This window comes from Emydura macquarii, unplaced genomic scaffold (assembly GCF_026122565.2).
Source record: "Emydura macquarii macquarii isolate MOO-44397 ecotype Brisbane River unplaced genomic scaffold, CSIRO-AGI_Emac_v2 contig_1253, whole genome shotgun sequence".
NCBI lineage: Eukaryota > Metazoa > Chordata > Testudines > Chelidae > Emydura > Emydura macquarii.
In genome coordinates this window covers 329122-351086 of record NW_027131390.1, presented here as the reverse complement: position 1 = coordinate 351086, position 21965 = coordinate 329122, and the positions used below count along the sequence as shown (strand labels likewise).

The 21965-nt window shown below is 44.9% G+C and overlaps 1 protein-coding gene across 5 annotated transcripts; it reads left to right on the top strand.

The window, feature by feature from the left end:
- The first annotated feature begins 2304 nt into the window (after window positions 1-2304).
- On the top strand, window positions 2305-21573 carry NONO (non-POU domain containing octamer binding). 5 transcript variants are annotated; one of them, XM_067547941.1, is made up of 11 exons: window positions 2305-2410; window positions 4161-4287; window positions 6738-6931; window positions 10591-10892; window positions 12326-12421; window positions 13010-13206; window positions 14541-14625; window positions 15366-15468; window positions 16537-16579; window positions 17327-17436; window positions 20578-21573. In XM_067547941.1, the coding sequence occupies exons 2-11, from the start codon at window positions 4170-4172 to the stop codon at window positions 20713-20715; spliced, it is 1386 nt and encodes a 461-aa protein (XP_067404042.1). In that variant the 5' UTR covers window positions 2305-2410; window positions 4161-4169; the 3' UTR covers window positions 20716-21573. The 5 variants fall into 5 exon arrangements, with proteins under 5 accessions (XP_067404042.1, XP_067404041.1, XP_067404039.1 ...); XM_067547940.1 differs by having other exon boundaries at window positions 12326-12466; XM_067547938.1 differs by having other exon boundaries at window positions 6711-6931; window positions 12326-12466.
- Window positions 21574-21965: the final 392 nt, after the last annotated feature.

Here is a 21965-nt window from a genome sequence, read left to right as displayed (position 1 = left end):
ACACACCAAGCTCCTGTCAGCTCTTTAGCACAGCCAATGGCTTCAAGCACCTCTGCAATTGTTTAGAGATCAAACAACTGGTTGATGGCACCCATTAATGCCTTCCAGCATAACAATACTCCTATTTCATCTCTGTGTACCCTCCCAACAGAATTAAATCATTTAGGATGTCAAAATGTTAGTCTCCCAGAGAGAAAGAATAACCGTGAGGGAATGGGGGTGGGAGGGCTGGAATGTGAACACAGCCCATGGCATGGGGGAAAAGATGAAGGCCCTGGCATGCAGTGAAAGAGGAAATGAGGGACGAGACTAATGAGATTTCATGCAGAATCCTTGCTATGGGGGAAGAATGGGGAGCCCTGGAATGGGAAAAGGGGGCCACAGAGAGCACCTGGCATGGGGAAAGGGAATGAGGGCACATAGCATCCCTGACTGATTGAAGGAGCCTGGAATAGGAGAAATGGGGGGCATAGGGGAGTGAGAGTAATGGGGCACACACAGAGCCAAATTCATGGGGAGAACAGGGGCCCTAGAATGGAGGGCACACAGAACTCATAGTGGGAGGGAGATTGAGGGGAGTTGCAGCAAGATCCTGAAACGGGAGAATAGGAGGATGGGACCCACAGATCTTAGGGTGGCAGGGAGGGGGGAGAGAACGAAGAGATGCTAAGAGCTCCTGATGTGTGCAACATACTTGGCCTACAGAAGCTATAAAGCATGCAACTGTCTAGCAATACTTTCAAACACATGGTCTTACATCTAGGAACAAAGAATGTAGGTCACACACTTACAGGATGGGAGACTGTACCCTGGATATACAGGGATATACAGCAGGAGTAAGGAGGTTATAGTACCCCTGCAGACCACACTGGAGAGATCATTACTGGAATACTGTGTCCACCCTTTAGAAAGAATGCTGAAAATTGATGAGGGTTCAGAAAAGAGCCACAACAGCAACATGAGGAGTGGAAGGAGTGAGAGATTTAAGATCAATCTATTTAGTTTCTCAAAGAAGCTACTTGATTGTGATCTATAATTACCAACACAGGAGAAAATATTAGAGGGAATCTAGCAGACAAAGACAGACCAGGATCTAATAACTGGAACTGAACTCAGTAAAGTTCAAACTGGAAATAAGATGCAAATGTTGAACGGAGGGTAATTATCCATTAGAATAATTGGCCAAGGGAGGCATTAAAATCCGCCCCCCCCCCCCCCCCAAGTCTTTAAGCCGAGGCTGAGTGTTTTTCTGGAGAACTGCTCAAGCGGAAACACTTGTGACACTCTCTGGCCTGTTATTCAGGGTAGGCAGATGGCCCCGTTTGGCCTTGCAGCTTCTGCATCGCGTCTCCCCGAGGCCCTGCTGCCTACCCTCAACTAGGTATTTAACGCGGCGCGGCGCTGCCGGGAAATGGAGCTCCCTGCACTGCCAGCCTTACCGGGGCGGGGTAGGCCCTGCCGCCGGTGGAACCAGAGCCCGGGAGCGGAGCGGGGCCGGGCTCCCGCTGGAGTACAGCGCTCGAGGCAGAGATGCTCCCGTCTCAGGGGAGGCGGACTCGGGACCCGCCTGTCCGCGCAGCCCCGGCGGCGGTAGGACGCTCCCTTTAAGGTGCGTGCGTGGGCGGGGCGGGACCGGCTCCCCCAAACCCAAACGCTCTCGGGGCCACCCCGGGCTGCCGCGGCTCCAGCTGGTAGCGCACACGGACACGGACACGGACAGGGACGGACACGGCGCGGCCCGAGCGCTCCCGCGGGCGGTGCGACAGGAAGCGGCCCGCGGCCCGGGCGCTCCGCGCGGCGTCGGCTTCACCTCCCGCCCCAGCCCCAGCCAGCGCCGCCGGAGCACGCAGGGCCCGGGGTCGGACTCGCCCCGAGCGGGCCGCGGCACGGTAACCCTACGCCAGTGGCGCACGGACAGCAGCGCCTGCAGCCCGCAACGCAAGTTGCGCTGCACCACTGTCTCTTTAAGCTGCGTGCGCGTGCTGAGCCGCGCTCTACTCCACGCGTGCGCAGATGCCGATCTCAATGCGCCTGCGCACGGTCAGGGGTTGGCCTGTTGGTTCCTTTGTCCCTAGCTCCTCTCTCACCTAAGCTTAGTGCTCGAGGGATGATTGACAGCTACTTTCGCGGGCTGCGAGTACCCCTCAGCCAATAAACTCGGAATGGAGGCGAGATCTCGTTCTTGATCCCGCCCTGCTCCAGTCCGGTTGTGATTGGCACTGCTGTGAGCCACTGAACGCAGGGTATGAAGACTAGGTTGGCCAATGGCACAACATCAGGGGCGGGCCTTGGCTAGCCGGGTAGGCTGTCTGATTTCCGGCCGCGCGCGCTCTTTTTTTCCGAGGCTAGGCTGCTGGAAGGTGACGAGGCCGCGATCCGTGACCGTTGTGGGGTGAGGGCCCGGGCGCAGGTGAGGCCGGGGGCGGCGGCGTCCCGCGAGCGGCACCCTCGGGCCGCTCCTTGCCGGTGCGGGGGGCCGAGGTTCCGGGCGGAGCCGGGCCGGGGCGCAGCGGGCGCTGGTGGGTTCGGCTGCTGGCGGCCTCTGGCCTGCTGGCCCGCGCGGCGCGGCCTCGGTCGGTGCCCGGCTGAGGCGTTTCCTGCAGCGGCTCTGAGCGGGCCCAGCCCAGCGTTTCCGGGGCCGAGCCGCCGCCCGCGCGGGAGGCCTTGGCTGCACGCGGAAGCGGCACCGCGCCAACTTCATTTCAGGTCACACTTTAGATGCGCTGGCGCCACTTCCTCGTGTGCCCCCGCGGCTCCTCCCTTTGCTCCCGAGCGAGCCGCTCCCTCCTTTGCTGGCCTGCCGCTCCTCGCTGCCAGCCGCGCTGCCTTTCAGGCAGACTTGCCCCTTCTGCCCGTTGTTGCACTGCAAGCCGCCTTGACTCCCTGCTGTTGTAATGCTCCTGATCTACCAAGAGCTTCCCCCGGTTCCCTTTGCGCATCTTCTCCGTTAACTGTGAGTGAAACGTGCTTGAGTTGGGCTGGGCTGGGCTGGTCTGTCTTGGTCGCTTCACAATCTGAATGCTGGCTCCCCGTATGCGCCTTTGTAGTCCGTACTCCTCTCGTCATCCTTCGTTAGGTAACTGCATATACACTTACCGCTTTGCATGGTCCTCTGTCCCGCATGTTCCTGCCTCCATTGACTCCCCTCCGCATTTACAGTCCATAAAACAGATCGTTGAAGTTGCACTTTATTCTGCCTTGTCTGCAGCTCCTAGGTACAGTATGCATGGTGCTTCATGAATAAAATGATCTGTCTTGACTGAGGCAGAGCATAGTTTGAACAGTCTGTGTAATGATTAGAAATATCTTGTTTGGTTACCTTACAGCCACTTTGAACAACTTGGAATATAGCCCTTTCCAACAGTTATGAACTGAGCAAAGTCCGTATGAAAGTAACTGGTGGTAAAGAAATGTGGATACCTAAGATAACTGTAGTTGAACAAATACTATGGTGCAGCTTCTTAAATATTAAAACACCAGTACTGATTGCATAGATGCTTATAGCAAACTGTCATCTGGGGAAACATTTCTCTGTGTGTGTTAGTCTGGTGGTCGTATATAAGTTATATTAACCAGTCACAATAACAACCATTAAAGAGGTATGATTAACATAATATCACCCTTGCCTGAATTTTTACTGCTATTGTTCAAAGGAATACATCTTATTAGAATTCAGTGTTTAGAGAGAGGTTTTTTTCCGTTTGTGCATTTGAGTGCTTTGCATATACTTGATGTTGCACTTTGCTATGTGAAAGAACCACATACACAGGAGAATGTGAGAGAAATAATTTTAAAAAATAGGAAAACAGAAATACAAAGGTTTACATTAGGACTCGATGCAAGCCCTTAAAACCCGATTAAATTTTAAGTTGATTTTTCCCTTTAAGGAGGATTTCTTCCTGGTTTCTTGGTATTTATTTGGCTAGTAGGTCAGAAAGTGCACTATAGTTTGAAATATTGCTACACAGATTAATTTAAATCAGATGTACTATGTTCAAATTGCACTTTCCCTCATTATCTTTTTCCCCCAGATGTGTGGGGATGCAGAGATTGGCAGTGCTTCTGTTCTGATAATTAGGTCTGTGGTTGTGCTCGGGTCTGTGTATATTGGAGGTTGCTAGTTTGTACTTTGAGGATATGTAACTGATGATGTATTTCAGGTTGGAAAAATGCAAGGCAACAAAGGCTTTAACATGGAGAAGCAGAACCATGCTCCAAGAAAACAGCATCAGCAACAGCATCAACAACCACCTATTCCTGCTAATGGACAGCAGGCCAACAGCCAGAGTGAGTAGATTACATGAGTCAGTCTTGGTTGTTGTAGCCCTCTGGGCTGCTATAGTGCCATCAGAATACATTTTGATTTAAGTTTCACTTTAAACTGTCATGGGTTCTTTTCCTATCTGAAATGCTCTGAAATCCCATGAGAAGGATTAGTTTGGATCCTCTTCAGATGCTAATCCTCTGGACTTGCCAGAGGATGTTATGAAGGCCAAGACTATAACTGGGTTCAAAAAAGAATTAGATAAGTTCATTGAGGATAGGTTCATCAATGGCTATTAGCCACATGGGCAAGGATTGCTGTTTGCCAGTAGCTGGGAATTGGTGATGGGATGGATCACTTGATGATGACCTGTTCTGTTTATTCCCTCTGAAACACCTGGCATTGGCCATTCTCAGAAGACAGGATACTAGGCTAGCTGGACCATTGGTCTAACCCACTATGGCCGTTTTTAAGTTCTTATGACTTTTTTTATTGCCAAATCCTTGCCCCGTGAATAAACCCACTTGCATTCATTCTTTTTGGTCTGATTGCAGAGCTTTTTACTAAATCTGTAGGAAACAGGAGATTGCATTCAGGATTGCTCTTTCAGTCCGTTTAGTTCTGCTCTTATGGCCTGACTTTCAAATGTGTGGAATGCTGGCAGTTCCCAAAGGCTTCACTGAGTTTTTTGGGTGCTGTGGGCTTCTGAATCAGGCTGTTAATGTGCACATTCAAAGATTCCTTCTGTGCTGCTTATAGGATCTTCTTGTAAATCTACGTGCCTGGGGACTGCAAATCTGTCTAATCCTTTAGTGTCACCACTGTGGATTTTACGATAAAGAGGTGGCTTGCCTGTGACTGGCACTCTTTCCTCCTTTTCTCTTCTTCTCACCCTTGTTCCCAAAGCTATATCAGAGGAGCACCTGGCACAATCCTTCCTACATACTGGTGGGATAGAGTTGCTCTCAGCATAGATGCAGTTGTAGGAGGAAGGTGGTTGTAGGGTTCCCCAATCACACCAAATCTAAAGCACCGAGTGGGGTGGTGTCCTCACTTGGCTGTTTGAGACTCCAGCATCACAGGGTCAGTAGCACCAGTCAGTGTTGCTGTGCCATTAAATCCAATCCATTGAAGTTTACCCTTGTTCAGTATGGACTACAGTTCTGTGGGATTGTTGGGTTTTGGTGATGGTGATCTTGAGCTGGAGAAGTGGGGTTTAATGAAACCTTTGGGGCCTTAACAGATCTAACTTGTTAATGGTTCAGAAGCATGGAGTGTTAGCATCTGAAGCTGCCATTTATGGATGACTGGGGAGGATGTCTGGTTATATTGATGAATCAGTTAATGTGATAGTTATTTTGTGCTTTGAAAGTGAAATCTCCTACATAAGTGCCAAGTATTATAATAGAGCTGTTCAATTTGTGTGTGATAAAGTGGTTGGTCAGCCTTCTCCCTACCAAAATGGGATAATTTTACCCTTGCATTCTAAGTGCAGGCCGCTTCAAATGACTGGCTCATATCCCAGGATCCTCTTGTTTGACCCATTAAAAGCTAAATAGAGTGACAATGGGAGATCAAGTTCCTAAACCCTCATTAGTGTATTCATGTGTTTTACAGCTGATCTCTGAATACCACCTTTGTTATTACTGCCTGAGACTATAAACCAGAGCGTTTCCCATCATTTTAGGACCTGTATTGGTGTACTTTCTTACTCCCTACCCTACTATATTTTATGATTTTATCATTAATTTGCTGGCTTTTTTGTTCTATCTTAGCCACTGAGTGTTACTTGAATGCAGACTTTGCAACTAACTTTGCTGACTTTTCTGAGGTCCCATTCATATTGCTGCTTTTATAGCTTCCAGCTGCTTTCTTTCCAGCTTGGAAATAGGGTCTGGGTTCCAGAATCTATCTAGTGCATTCCCAGGTGGTAGATGGTTGAAATGTTATCTGCTTTTCCCCCTTGTACTTCTGTTGTAGTAAGCAAGACCTATTAATGTAAGTCTCTTTTGAATGTTTGTTTTTCTGAAGCAATGTTGAGTTCTGAATTCATTCCAGGATGATCAACCTCTAGCAGCCCATAACATTGCAGCTTTCCTGTAGATAGCTAAGCTCTGGTTTTGTAGTCTCTGCCCAACATAGCGGCTCTTACTGTGGCCTAAGCATCTTTTGGCGCAGAAGTCAAGTAGGGAAGGCTGCAGTATCCTTCCAAGCTCCAATGTCCCTACTTTCTGCTTTGGGCTCTGCCTCACATGGTAGCTGGAGCCTTGTTACAAAGCAGTGCCGTTTCTGCAAACTGACTTTCATCAGAATGTTGGCCTATGCTGAAATACTGTCTCCTGGTTGGAGATTTTGAGACTTGAGTGAGTGGGTGGAGTTAGATTTTGTGTTATGTATTTATGCTTGCTGTGATGTAACATAGTGGAATTTATCCCCCCAATTGTAGAGCGACTGTGTACCTTATTCCCCTCAGATGAAGGCCTCACGATTGACCTGAAGAATTTCCGGAAACCTGGTGAAAAGACGTTCACCCAGAGGAGCCGCCTATTTGTGGGGAACCTGCCTCCGGATATTACTGAGGAGGAGATGAGAAAATTGTTTGAGAAGTATGGGAAGGCAGGTGAAGTCTTCATACACAAAGACAAAGGCTTTGGCTTTATCAGGCTGGTGAGTCATTATCGCTACCTTTGGGATGTCCTGTGTTAAGGCTCTGACTTTAGGAGAGCAGTGCTCATTGGAAATAGTAACCATGTCCACATAGCTTGCCAATCAAGCTGGTTTCTTCACACAGATGTTTAAAATTAATTCTGGTGACCTGGAGTATGGGATACATTGGAACCAACTTGAGCAGCTAGTGTGGATGGGAGCCTGTTCTGAGGGAGATTATGGGTGCCAATCAGCTTCAGTGCAATGCTAGTTATTCAGAATATGCAAGTACCTTTAAGGTCTCGTGGATGTAGAGAAAGGAGGTACAAGTTTGCTGTTACCTTGCTTTCTGCCAGTTTCACCTGTATCTTTAGGTGGAAGACATTGACTTCATCCTCTATCTTGTTGGATGTGAGGTAGGAGTTTCTGTGTACAAAGACCAGCATCTGTAATTACTGCTTGTAATGGACATTCTTGAGCTTGATGGGTCTCTAGTTGATCAAATTGAAGTGTGGGTAGAAGGGAAGTAGCTTAGAGCAAAATTACTTGGTGCTAACTGAAATAGCAGCTGAGGCTGCCTCCCTCCCATTCCCCCCGCTTTGCCTCGCCTCCCCCCTCCAAGCAGGTTTGCAATTGAAAATGATTCTCACTAGATGTTTGAGGGCAGGAAGGGTAGATGTATGGTTAAATCATTGGACTGAGACTCAAAATCTGGGGTCCTTTCCTGTCTCTGCAATATTTACTGGCTGATCTCAAGCAGATTGCTTTTTTCTCTGTGCCTCAGTTTCCTGTCTCTAGAATGGAAATAATAGTTTATCTCACACCTGTGTTGGGAGGATAAAAAACATTGTTTGAGATGCTCACTCACTAAGGTGATAAGTGCCATAGAAATGCCTATAATAAATACAGTCAAATGAGCTTATATTCCATTTTTATCCAGGACCCCCTTATTTTGCTTTGGTATGTTTCTATTTCCCTCCGTTCTCTTATTAGTTAAATATCGATCTCTGTTTTGTCTTGTTTCTGTCTGGTGGTTGCTTTTTAGATTTCTAATATTTTGTATTACACAGCAGGCTAGCTGCCTTGCAGTTTTAAATGGATTAAACAAGAATACATAATTTCTTTCAAGACAGCTGCTCCAGCCATGGGAAGAATGTCTTACCTCTTCTCCAAACTAGTGTCTTGGCATTCCATTTAGGAAAGGAAGATGTAAAACTGGGGTGACTGCAGTTCATGTAGCTAGAGACATAAAGGGTAACAAGAAAACATTCTATAAATACATTAGAAGCAAGAGGAAGACCAAGGACATGTAGGCCTGTTACTCAATGAGCGGAGAAAAACAATAATAGAAAATATGGAAATGGCAGAAGTTCTAAATGACTTTTTTGTGCCAGTGAAAATGAGGCAGGATCAGATGCTAAAATAGGGAAAGAACAAATTAAAAATTACTTAGACAAGTTAGTTGTCTTTAAGTCACCAGGGCCTGATGAAACACATCCTAGAATACTCAAGTTGCTGACTGAGAAGATATCTGAGACACTAGCTATTATCTTTGAAAAGTCATGGAAGACCGGAGTGATTCCAGAGGACTAGAAAAGGGCAAATATAGTGCAAATTTTTAAAAATCTATAAAAAGGGAAATAAAAACAACCAGGGAATTACAGACCAGTCAGCTTAACTTCAGTATAGATACCGAAAGATAATGGAGCAAATAATTAAGCAATCAATTTGCCAAACACTTATCACCTTATCTTCTAGTCAGTCAGCATTGATTTGTCAAGAATTAATTGTGTTCAACCAACCTGATAGCTTTCTTTGTCAAAGAAACAAGCCTTGTGGATGGGGGAGGGGGGGAGCGGTAGATATGGTATATCTTGATTTTAGTAAGCCTTTTGATTTTGCCTTGCATAACCTCATAAACAAACTAGGGAAATACAACCTAGATGGAGCTACTATAAGGTGTGTGCAAAACTGATTGAAAAACCATTCCCAGAGAGTAGTTAACAGTGATTTCACAGTCAAGTCGGAAAGTCATATCAAGTGGGGTCTGCAGGGATCAGTTCTGGGTCTAGTTCTGTTCAGTATCTTCATCAGTGACTTAGATAATGGCATAGAGAGTACACTTACAAAGTTTGCAGGCAATACCAAGCTGGGAGGGGTTGCAAGTGCTTTGGAGGATCGGATTAAAATTCAAAATGATAGGGACAACTGGAGAAATGGTCTAAAGTAAATTGAAAGAAATTCAATAAGGACGAATGAAAAGTATTCCACTTAGGAACCAACAATCAGTTGCACTCATACAAAATGGGAAATTACTTACTGCAGAAAGGGGTCTGGGGGTCATAGTGGGTCACAAGCTAAATATGAGTCAACAGTGTAACACTGTTGCCAAAAAAAAAAAAAGCAAACCTCATTTTGGGATGTATTAACAGGAGTGTTGTAAGCAAGACATGAGAAGTAATTTTTCTGCTCTCGTGGTGATTAGTCCTCATCTGGAGTATTGTGTCCAGTTCTAGGTGCCACATTACAGGAAAGATGTGGGAAAATTAGAGTAAATCCAGAGAAAAGTAACAAAAATGATTCAAGGTCTTGAACACATGACCTATGAGGAAAGATTGAAAAAATTGGGTTTGTTTAGTCTGCAGAAGAGGAGACTGAGTGGGGACAAGATAATAACATAACATAAAAGGTTGTTACAATGAGGAGGGAGAAAAATTGTTCTCCTTAATCTCTGAGGATAGGACAAGAAGCAATGGGCTTAAATTACAGCAAGGTTGGTGTAGGTTGGACATTAGGAAAAATTTCCTAACTGTCGGGTTGGCTAAGCACTGGAATAAATTGCCTAGGGAAGTTGTGGAATCTCTGTCTTTGGAGATTTTTAAGAGCAGGTTAGACAAACACCTGTATGGGATGATCTAGATAATGCTTGATTCTTAAGTGTAGGGACCTGGAGTAGATGACCTCTCCAGGTCCTTTCCAGTCCTCTGATTCTGTGTGTCAACCTGTATTTTGAGTGTTATGCAAGTGCTTTGATTATAATGAACATCAAGAAGCAGGAAGTAGCCATCTTGACACTTTCCTTGAAACATAAAATGGACAGCTTAGTGAGAAGCTGGAAGTTTTTAAAGTTCTATGATGATAATCTGTATAAAATACAAGTTTTCATATTTTCCCCTAAGTCATTATTCAAATAATGGATCTTAAGATTTTGAAAGATTCCTGCCTTTCTTGTACTTTTGTATACTGAGCAGTTCCTGTGTCAATCATCAGACTGGACTTCTGGGAAGAATTAGGAAAATAGCAGTTCTCTCAGTGATCCTAGCTCCATTCATACATGTGTACTTAGTTAATATTAACTCTTAGTTACTGTCTGTGATACTTGCAACATTCCTTTCAAGTTTTGTCGCTGATGTTGTCTGCTTTCTTTTTATTGTCTCTCCTCAAACGTCATACATGCTCCCTGAACTACTTTAACTGGCACCTTGGATAATAGTCAGAAATTTGTGTATTGTATTACAAACATTACTAAGGCATCCTTCACGGTATAGAGTTCCTTGTTCTCCCCTCTTTAGTGCTTGTCCAGGGAAAGACGGGCTAGTGACCCTCTCGTCTGCTTCTGTGGCAGGAAACATGCTTCCATACTGCATTGCGAGTTTTAATGATAACTTTCTTGTCTTCAGGAAACTCGCACTCTAGCAGAGATTGCAAAGGTGGAACTAGACAACATGCCTCTCCGCGGGAAGCAGCTAAGAGTGCGCTTCGCATGCCATAGCGCATCACTGACTGTCAGAAACTTGCCTCAGTTTGTGTCAAATGAGCTCCTGGAGGAGGCCTTCTCTGTGTTCGGCCAGGTGGAAAGGGCTGTGGTTATTGTGGATGACAGAGGAAGATCTTCTGGGAAAGGCATTGTGGAGTTTTCAGGGAAACCTGCTGCTCGGAAAGCTCTGGACAGATGTAGTGAGGGGTCTTTCCTGCTAACCACGTAAGTGAGGAGGATGAGAAGTGTTGTTCTGGAAAATGCATAGCTTGGGCAGGCAGGTGCTGGTTTGTGAACCACTGATGCTTTAACATTAGAGTGGGGCTATGTGTGGTATGGGGCAAAAGGCAGTATGTACTTAAACATAAGTTCTGTAATGGGAAACTTCCTGTCTCACATCTGGATCATGTTAGAGTGAATCTCTGCACAGACTGACGTTCAAAACCACCTTGCTTCCTGGATGCTGGCGAAGGGGTTGAGTATGGTAATCTGGGAGCTGCTGCCGTTGCGGTTCCTTATAGACAAGCCTTCTTTGGGCAGTTAAAGTAGTCCTGAAGAAGCAGGAGCTATTCCTCCCCCACCTGCCCCATTAAAGTATGACTGGCAAGTGAATAAAGCTTGTGTGTGTTAACTGTGCTGTCTGGATCACCCTAGAAGTGGTTATGGAAATAGGCTTTTATTTTGCAGTGGGTACTTTTGCAATAGAATGTTGCACCCAATCCTGTCAGCAGGCATTGGTTCAGTTTCAGTTGTTTGGGTTCTGGCTACAGTACACTGGCCTCAGTGCTTGAGAATTCCAGGGGCTTTGCTCCATGGGTCCAACAGCCAGTGAGTCTGACCTTTTATGCATGGTACAAGGCCCATTGCTCAAATGTTTTTGCTTAGGGTGGGTTATTACGTTGGGGAGTGCTGAGTTGACTGTTTTGTTGTTTGACCTTTTTTGGTTTTAAGAAAAGTCAGTTAATTTGGTAACCACAGTTGTGAAGTCACAGGTTATATTGCATTTGATTTATAATCCACTTACTCTCTTAACATTTTATTTGCTGCTCCTATTCCCTTACTACCATTGTATTTGCCAGACCTTGCCTTTTTCCAGAAGCTTTGGAGATGGCACCTCTTATTCAGCTTCTAGGATACACTGAGATCAGTACACACACACCTTCAACTGCAGAAAGCAGCTCAGTTCTCTTCACTTTCTTTTTCCTGTGCTTGCCTCTCTGGTACATGTCTGGGATTGGCCAACAGTGCACATGGTGTACTACAGCTGGGCTACAACTGGAGGGTCTTTGGACTCTGCCCAGACTGTTTGGAAATTTCACTCATATCCCACATTTGTTTGGTAACTATCATTGGCTGATTCAGGACTTGGAAGTAGCTATCTTAAAAGAAGAGATTATGGAAGCAATTTCTGATAAGTCAGAATCAAAACCCAGATAGTACCAATGGATGATGTGGATGTGAAGACTGCTTTTACCTGTATTCTGGCTGTCATTGTCTTAGATGCTTTTCTTAGGCCTTGTTACTCTGAAACTTTATAGGTAGAGAGAGAGCAGTATACTATTGCTCCAGCTAGGATTAAAAACACAGACTGAAGCTGGCCTGCAGTGTAGTCCATTGTCTAGGTAATGCTGAAAACATGTGGCCTCTTCTCTTTCCAGATTCCCTCGACCTGTCACTGTGGAGCCCATGGACCAGTATGATGATGAAGAGGGACTGCCAGAGAAACTGGTCATCAAAAACCAGCAGTTTCACAAGTATGTGCCCATGAGGGAAGGGAGAGGGCTGAAAGTAGTGGACCAGTTAAGTGATTGGTATCTTAATTTTTGGGCGGATGTATGATTACAAGCTAGTAAAAGGCTCTTCTTATTGCCTTTGTACATTTTCTCTTCTCCCATTCCTAAACATGTTTCCTTTCTAGAGGCTTGCATAAGTTAGTAAGAACCACCTCTCTTTATGCAGCTGAGGTTTTAGTGAGTAGTTGCCCCTACAGTAGAGAGGTGGGTGGGTGAAGGGCAGAGAATAATTGGGACTCCATTTCCTTCAATTTCTTCCTTCAATTAATTGGGCAGGTCTTCTCTGGGGAGATGACCTGCCAGTGCTTCAGATAGGATCTTCTGCTTGAAAATAGCAAGATGCAGAAAGAGCAGCTTCCTGTTCATTGCAGTGAGAATTCTGTTTCTGTCAGGCTGACAAGATGGCAGCTCCTTAGATAAGATATTCTGAGAGTTACTGATCTCTCCCCTTTGTGGCTGTTAATTGAAATCTCTTATTTCATTTGTACAGATCTTTATTTTCCTCATTGGCTTTGCTCAAGTTTCCTTATGTTCCCTTTCTCCCCTCAGGGAGCGTGAACAGCCTCCTAGGTTTGCTCAGCCTGGCTCTTTTGAGTATGAGTATGCCATGCGCTGGAAGGCTCTAATAGAAATGGAAAAGCAGCAACAAGAACAGGTGGACCGCAACATCAAAGAAGCACGAGAGAAGCTGGAAATGGAGATGGAAGCAGCTCGCCATGAGCACCAAGTTATGCTCATGAGGCAAGGTGAGTGAGAGCCAAGATAATCAAAGACCAATAAAATATTGACCCAAGTCCTCTGCTAGGATTTCTTCTTAAAGCCAGGAGTGTCTAACACAGAAACCAGATCAGTGTAAGCTGAAGATGGGCGTGTGGGGGTGGCTGGCTGACTGATTTACAGAAAATGACTATCAGGCAAGCTAAATGGATCTGCTGTACAGTATAGTAGGTTGCTGTTCTGCTGTCTTCTATAGCTGCCATCCCACAGAGTCCTAATTGGCTAAGCTTACGAGGCCATGCATTCAACTTGATGGCATTTCATTGTCTCTGTACGTCTGTAATGTAGAAACGTTTGAATGCTGTATCTGATCAATTCCAAAATCGTAGGGAATGTCCTCGGTATCAATGGCGAGAGCTCTATTGATTTTGGGGGAAAGTGAAATATTCAGCACAGCCACAACTTCAAGCACCTCTGCAATTGTTCATAGGTCTGATTGGTTGAATGGCACTCATTCACACCTTCCAGTAAACAAAATATTTGTCTCTCATCTCTGCCTGTCTTCCCTGTAGAGTTTAGCATGTTGACATCCTGAATCACTTATCTCCCAGACAAATAATAATGGTGGGGGGGAGGGAGAATGGGAGCATGCACACAGTCCCTGGTATGGGGACATATACAAAATCCCAGCAGTAGAGGGAAAACAGTGGGATCCTGTTACGGGGTTCAGGGGCACACAGACTCTTCATCAGTGGGAAGGCGAATGGAGGCCGACAGCCCAGCATAGGGGGAATTAAGGGCACACAGAATCCCCACCAGGGGCAGATTTGGGGACCATGGGCACACAGTACCCCTGTCCTGGAGAAAACAAAGGACCTGGGGAGAAGTGAAAATGGGGTGTACACAGCTGCTGTCATGGAAGGAGAATAGCTGTCATTGGTATAGCAGGAGAGGAAATGGGGGAGCACACAACTGCTGGTATGCAGGGAGAGAATATGGGACTATGGTATGGGGGTAGGAAGGAATGGGGGCTCACACAAAACCCCAGTCATGAAGGAGGGAGTGGTGCAGAGTTACATGGAGCCCCTAAAATAGAGGGGGATGGGAGGGTAGCACCCAGGGACCTTTTGGTGGGGGAAGGTGGAGAAATGCAAGGAGCCCTGGTATGCGCAATAAACTCAGGCTAGACAAACTACTCATATGCGTCCCCCAGTGTAGAAACCAACTGGTAAGTTGAGGTTCAGGTAGGAATTCACAGAAGTGGGGGGTGGTAATGTTGGTCTAGTCTACTAGCAGCAGGCAGAGGCAATGGCAATTGGCTGCTATGCGGATTTTGATTGACTTTTACGGTCACCTTTTCCAGACTTAATGAGACGCCAGGAAGAACTGAGGAGAATGGAGGAACTGCATAACCAGGAAGTGCAGAAACGTAAACAGCTGGAGCTCAGGTAAACCCATACTGCTGTGAATTAAATGCACCCCCTTAAACTGGGGCTAGGCCATGTCTTCCATTACCCAGATCAGTTAAACATTGTCTGGGTTGTCTTCTTCCATAAACAAAGTAGGGTTAGGGTGGAGGATTATGTAGAGTCTATACCAGTGACCTTGAATGACACTGACTAGTACTTGTTCTTTCACTCATAGACTCAGGTTTGTCTGCTTACGGCTTGGCTTTCAGATGCACTTCAGGTGTCTTCGCAGTGACCCTGATTGCTCTAGCACTGTAGGTGAGGAAAACCCCTGCCCTGGCCTCAATCTTTTCATTCTTCTGGTCGCTTGAGAATCTCTCTCCCCTCACAACTCCTTCATGGTCTTACTGCTTGGTTCTCAAGGTCATTCTGTGAGGCACCAGGAAGATCATCACACCAGTTCTTTATGGAGCACAGCTTGAGAACCACCTGGTTATTGTTTCCCAATTATGTATGGATAGCATTTGTATAGAAGCCTAGCGTATGCTCTGACTGAGCTCTTTTCTGATAAGTTCACTAAGATTGAAAGGGGTTGGAAATAATAGTAGTTTTCATGGGCTCCAGAAATGTATCATATTGAGGGGCTTATTTATCTTCTTGTGTCCAGAAGAGCAGTGTCCTCTTTACCACTGACAAATGCCTACTATGTAACACTTCACCCTAGTGATGCAGAATTTCCTTATGTCGTGCTGAGCATCTCTAGAATGCTTTCCTTGCAGGCAGGAGGAAGAACGCAGGCGCCGTGAGGAGGAGATGAGGCGGCAGCAGGAGGAGATGATGAGACGCCAGCAAGAGGGCTTTAAAGGGAATTTTGCTGATGCGGTATGAGTTCTTCTACCTTTGATTCACATATGGCCTCTGTCTAAAAGATAGTTGTCCAGATGCAGGGCAGCGGTTTCTGTTGATTAGAATGTGACTGGGCATCTATTTTCTTTAGAAGACTACCTCTATATGGAGATACAAGTAACATCATAATGAGGGGACAAGGATGGGACTTACAAATCAGTTTGATCTCATTGAAGATCATAAACACTAACATTAATCATGCTCATGGTTATTGTATGGTCTCACTAGAGGCAGAATTAAGATTGAGTGCCTAATTGTGTGTTTCCATTTTTTGTTTAATCTTTAATTTCAGTTTTTTGGGTTTTTTATTAGTTGGCTTTGGAATAATTACAGCATCTCTATTGTAATTTACGCTAAATTACTGGTATGTACTCTCAGCCTTAACTTCACCTGAATGCAGTTTTTTCTGGGAATATACTGGTTTTTAATGGCAACCATATCATGCCTACAATGGTTCTTCAAGTCAGCAATGTTTAGACAAACTGCCAGGAGGGGATACAGGCCTAAACTGTGTGCATAGTACCCAGCGCAATGGAGCCCTAGTTGGGGCTGCTAGGTGCTACTGCAATTCAAAAAAATAAATAGTGATCCTGGGCATACAAATGAAGGAAAATGAAACCAGCTCTGCTGATTATTGTGAAGAAATGGGGCTGCTCTTGGGGTAAGATGGCACTGATTGCTTTGAAGCAGAAAAGCTCCTTGGGGAGGCTCACTAGACACTAACCTATGCTAAGAGCAAAAATATCTGCATTCCTTTCTAAAAGTATGCAGTTTCCTGACCTTGGTGAGGTAGTAGAGTGAATTTCACCTAGTGTTACTGTTGCTGCTCAGATCTTGCTCCTTAGGCATCAGAATTACAACTTTAAATTGAGATCTCATTTATTCAGCAGTAATAGTTGTGTAGATGGTTCATTTTCCTTTGCAACTTTTCCTAGGGAGTGACTTTTCTATCCAGTCTTCAGTGATAGTCTATTGAAGCTCTCTGAGTTTGTTATGTTAGAGATGGTCTTAAACGATGTGGTGTGAATTAAGTCTCTCTTTCAGAGGGAGCCACCGGACATGCGCATGGGACAGATGGGCATGGGAGGTAAGAGCTGCCTGTGGTTATCTGTCTGCTCTCTTTCTATGCTTGTTCAGTTTCCCTCTCTGCAGACTCTGGACCTGCTCTTGGAGTGTTTCATTTTGCTGACTCCATATTTAGTATACGTAGAAACTTGCTATAAGTAACTTTCCAGTGATGGCTCTGTTCTCTTACGTCTATATAAAGTAGTCTTTAAAGCACTTGGCAGTTCACAGCACCCACAGTGAGGAGTATTTAATGGAATACAGTGGTGAAATTACTTTAGATAGAAACGTATGTCTGCAGAGGGCTTAGCTCAGTAAGCAGATGTTTCAGGTGAAAGTGTAGGCAGAGCCCGATGGAATTAAGATTTCCCAAGGAGACTTGTCTATTTTAGGAATAGGTACAACATGCAGAGTGAGGTCCTTAGCTCAGCAAACAAAAAGGCCTGGTGGGTAATAAGTAACTGATTAGTATTGATAGTATTAGTAATAAGTATGGACTAGAAATATGGAAATACAGTCTGCAGTTTCAGGCTACTTGGGCAGAACTCAGTGAAAAAAGAAGTATTAGGTGGTTAATAGATGCTGAAATGGGATCTTGATCCTCGGCTGTCTGTGCTTTTTGGCAAAAACAAGGAGAGTCCTGTAGCATCTTAAAGACTAACAAATTTCTGTGGGCATAAGCTTTCGTGGGCAGCAACCAACTTCGTGAGACATGTCCCCCAATTCCCATATCTGTCTGCCAAGAATATTTTTCAGATCTTTCTTTCAGGTGCCATAGGCATGAACAATAGAGGGGCTATTGGTGGCACCAGTGTCCCAGCAGGTGCACCTCCGGCAGCTGGTCCTGGACCTATGATGCCTGATGGAGCCATGGGAATGGTAATGTATTTGCAGCATTATTTTTCTAGCTACTCTCTCTGCATGGTTTTAAAGAGCACAGTGTAAGCTCTTAGTGTCAGGCTAGCAATGGAGACTCAGTTAGTAGTTTCTCTGTAGTTAAGGTTGCGACTTGCTTTACATCATAGGCCTGCTTTTTGGTCCCCTTTCAAATCCTCAGAGGTCAGTGTTGTCATATGATGTGTGGCCAGCACAGAACTTGTTGCCCAATCTGAGGTGACTCAGTCAAAGTTTAATACTTTTCTGCCATATTGTATCTCAAAAAAAGGTATCCTAAAATGTATTTAAAAGATCTCAGTAAAAATTTTTGTATGTGATAAATTTTTAAAATGAGATGTATATTTAGGAAACCTCATTGAATTGAGGCCCTTGGAGATCTGGGTTCCGGCAGACTGTGGTCCAGATTTTCAAGAGCTTTCTACTTAGCAGTTCCCACTGAGAACAATGGAGAATCCTCCTAAGCTGAGAACAATGTGGGTTGTGGAGCTCTTCTGAAAGGCTGAGCATTAAAGGGCCCAGAATGACTGGAGACCTATGCCTCCTTATTCTGCCAGCTGCCCTGCCCCCAATGGTAGCTTTTCCTTGCAAAGAACCTTCAAGATGAAAAAAACATGGTTAATGAATGGTTTTCGTTGGGAGTCTTCTGAGATATGGGGGGAGAAATCACACACACCACAGCAGTCAATCTTGCCTATGGCAGCATCTCCTTTTGTCCTTTCCACTGTGGTCTTTCTGGTGCTGGGGGATTTTCATTCTCTCCCCCACACTTCCCTATAAGTGGGAGTAGACTGGGGGATCATATCAATATAGTTCTTTGACTTTTCTCCTTCCCACCTTTCCGTAAATGTCTATAAGGTTTAGGAGCTCCTCAGGTACCTGCTCTTTGCTTTTTAGTGCATAGCATTTTAAACAGCTCAAAATTGCAACAACCCAAAGGAAACGTCAGATGACAGCTCAGTGTTGAATGTCTTATCAGTATCAGAAGATTAAAAATTCCATCAATTAGAAATCCATAATTAAGGCTCTGCTTAAAAGAAACCAGCAGCCGAACTGTGCTTCAGCAACAAGGCCACAGGAAAAGCGAGTAAGACAGTCATCCATCCGCACATTTTACCTCAGTAGTGACGACAAACTAGAATGCTTTAGTGTGAATCAGGCAGTGGCTATACCAACTTTTGCCTTTGTCCACACATGAAACCAATTCATAATCACTTTTTGAATTCTAACTAGACAAATAGCATACTAACAGTAGCCTTCCTCTACTCTTAAGATTCACTGGACCACCAGTTAGGCAAGTATAAGATTGGAGCTAATGTATACAGTTGCATGTTGCCTAGGCCAGATTATGAAATTACAGTACTTGTGTGAAAAGAATGTGAATTAGTGTGATGAAAAAGCATCCTGTTTACTATCAAACATGCATGTTTGAAATAGTATATAAAACTGCTTGTTGGTACATATTTTTGATACTACATCTGCAAGTTGTATCAAGGCAATAATTTTGCCTAATAAATACCCACAGCCATTGTATGTGGGCCTCTTAAAGCCCTTATGAAAACGATGCAAGGAACAAAGGGGTGAAGGCTAGGTTGCTGTAGAGGCAAAGTTAAGGTGGTTGCATGTCTTCTTTACAATTCTGAGCTTTCAAATGTTTGGCATTTCTTTAGTGTTACTAAAGTTAATGTGAATAATTTAGTTTTAGGAAGGTAATGGGGTGGAGTGATGATGACTCGTAAGGGGATGAAATGAAATAAACTTGTAAAGAATTTGGTCTTTGTGTAGCGATGGCTACAAGGCTTTAATATGACAGCTTTCCAACAGGCCATGTCCTCCCCTCCATATTTTGCTCCCATCTGCTCTCCAGAGCTCTGCTTTTGCCTGAGGCACAGTATCACATCTGCAGCATGAGCATCCTATCTGAGTAAATATTTGGTGTGTAACGTATTCTTTGCATACCAAATAAGACACTTTCTGCTTCAGAAAGCTTACAGTCTAAGCATAGACTAGTGACCATGGGGGGAGGCATGCCAGGGGATGGGAGGGGGAGGACAAAGGTTACAAAAATAAGGTCAAGCAGTTGCTCTAATTGCAATTAGAGCATATATTACTATCTGAAACGTCTTCAGCTCTCTTGTGATGAGATCAGTGTTTCAAGTGGTGACCAAGTTTGTGTTGGTAAAGGGCCAGGGAGATTGGTGGATTGGATGGGGGAAAATGTGAAAGGGATAGGCAAGAGAGTGAAAGGAAGGGAGTCCAGGTACACTCTTGAAAAGGAAGACCAATAGTGTCTCTGGTGATGGCAGGGAGGGGGCAGGGGCTACTAGGAGCCAGAAGGCTTTTATAGGCTGCTTTTTAAGCCAGCTCTATTATACCGCCTCCATGTTGGTGCTGGGCGTTAATGGAGGAGCCCAGGGTAGCTGCTGTCTGATAAGGAGAAGGTCCTGCACACACCCATTCCTGGCACTGACCGTGGTTCCAATCCTTCCCTCAAGTAGGGCATGTGAGAACGTGGCTGCAGGACAAGATCAAGGCTGTTCCAGACCATTTCTCTTCTGCATGGGAGAGTACAAGGGGGCTGCCATTTTACTACCCATAGTTGTGTACAAATCCTCGGCAACACTGCCAGCATGTGTCAGGGTTCCAAACCTTTGTTCAGCCCCATTCGCCGTTTTAATGATGGTTGGGGCTGGGTGTCTCTGAATGGTGTTCAGTTTGGGGGAGCATCGTGGAATTGTGAAATTCTCAGGATCCCAGACTGCATTACTCAGATAGTCCACTGCGGGGCATTAGTCTATAGGGTGTGTGCTATTTTCCGATGTGCTTGGCCCTGAATTCTGTGGGGAAACTGGCTTTTTGTCCCTGTCACTTAGTTATCTGAGATCACTTCCCTGTCAGTCCAGTCTTGGTTTGGGGACCCCCTTCAATAAATCTGGAATGAAGAGTTTACTCTGCTTTCATAGAGTAGGGAAGATTCTGAACTCACTGCTTTCCGGTTACTTAATGACTTGAGTTGGTAGGTCACTTGGGGCTGCAGAGTCCTGATCATTCTCAGGTGGACTGGAATTGCTTCTAACTTAAGTCTTTTCTCCTTTCTGCCTCTTCTGCGCTCTCGCCCTGTACAAGACTCCGCCACCGCCCACTGATCGCTTTGGCCAGGGCAGCGCAATGGAAGGACTTGGAGCTATGGGAGGAAACCCGCCTGGCTTCAACAGAGGAAATCCTGGGGGGGACTTTGGCCCTAACAAACGTCGTCGATACTAACAAGATTAAACTACCCCCTACCCACACCCCAAAGAGGAAAGGAATCTTGGCAGGCCATGTAGGGTTCTAGTTGGGGGGTGACTCTTCATGGTAGTTTAATTAGAGCCTGCTTTGGCAAAGCCACTCTAGGAAAACTGGAGTGCAGTCTGACTGGTAAAGGTTTTAGTAAATTTAATGTGGTGCATTCCTATAATTTCAATGTGAAAAGTGGATTCTGGGAGGCTTCAGTAGCTGTGCAGTAAAAGTAAGACCTGACTAGAACCCTGATGCCTTTACCGTTCCATGTTTCATACATGCAGCTGCAGTTCTGAGACTAACTTAGATACAATCGGAGTATTAGCATTCTTCTAGTCCAGTACGGCTCCTTTGAGAGCAAAAGGCAGTCTCTGAAGAACTCAGGCAGCACTGGATCTTTTGCAGCCCTCAGTGGCTCTGTAAATTTATATAGCTCCAAATGACCCATCATGTATTGAAACCAGGAGGGTTTTATGTTTTTTAACTTGTAGTTTTTACTTTTTCTCTGGACCATCTATTTCTTTAAAGTAGTTGACTGTCATGTGCAGCCTGAATGGCTGGAAGGCTCTTGTTTGAATGGATCTTTGATATGTGTTGTACCGCTGTTTATTTTTACTGGTAGTAAAGTACAATCTATGGACAAAGATACTGTATCTTATGCTGAAGACTTACCTGAAACTATTGTTTGTATAACCTTAATCTTACCTGTCTTTTGTGTAGAATTACTACAAGATTTTCATTTAAACTGTTTGAACACGAGCTGTAATCGTCCCACTAACAAGTTTGAGTTTGTCTGAGGAATGTTACAGGAATGCATTATTAAAGTGGATTTTAAGCCTTTTTTATCTTGTGTTTAGTCTCTTCTGTTCCTGCATAAAGCTTCTGGGTACATGCAGACTTAAGGCACATGAAGCAAAGTCACTGGAGCAAAAGTGCATTGCTCTCCACATCCACAAAGTGTAGAAATAGTTTAATCCATGAGAGTTCTCTAACAGCATTATCCTTGGCATAGATGGCATTTTATTTATGGAATTTTAATGGGATGGTGGGAGCCTTCCAACCTCAACTTCAGGGACTGTGCTTGGGAAGTTCACTGAGGTTTGTGCCTTAAGATCTCTTCAGACTCTTCTGATGAGATGGAAATAGGGATAGCAGAACTGCTACTCCTGCTTCCATCACAGAGCTAGTAGAAGCTTTTTCTCTTGTTAAAATGTGATGGAAACTAAAGATAAGTC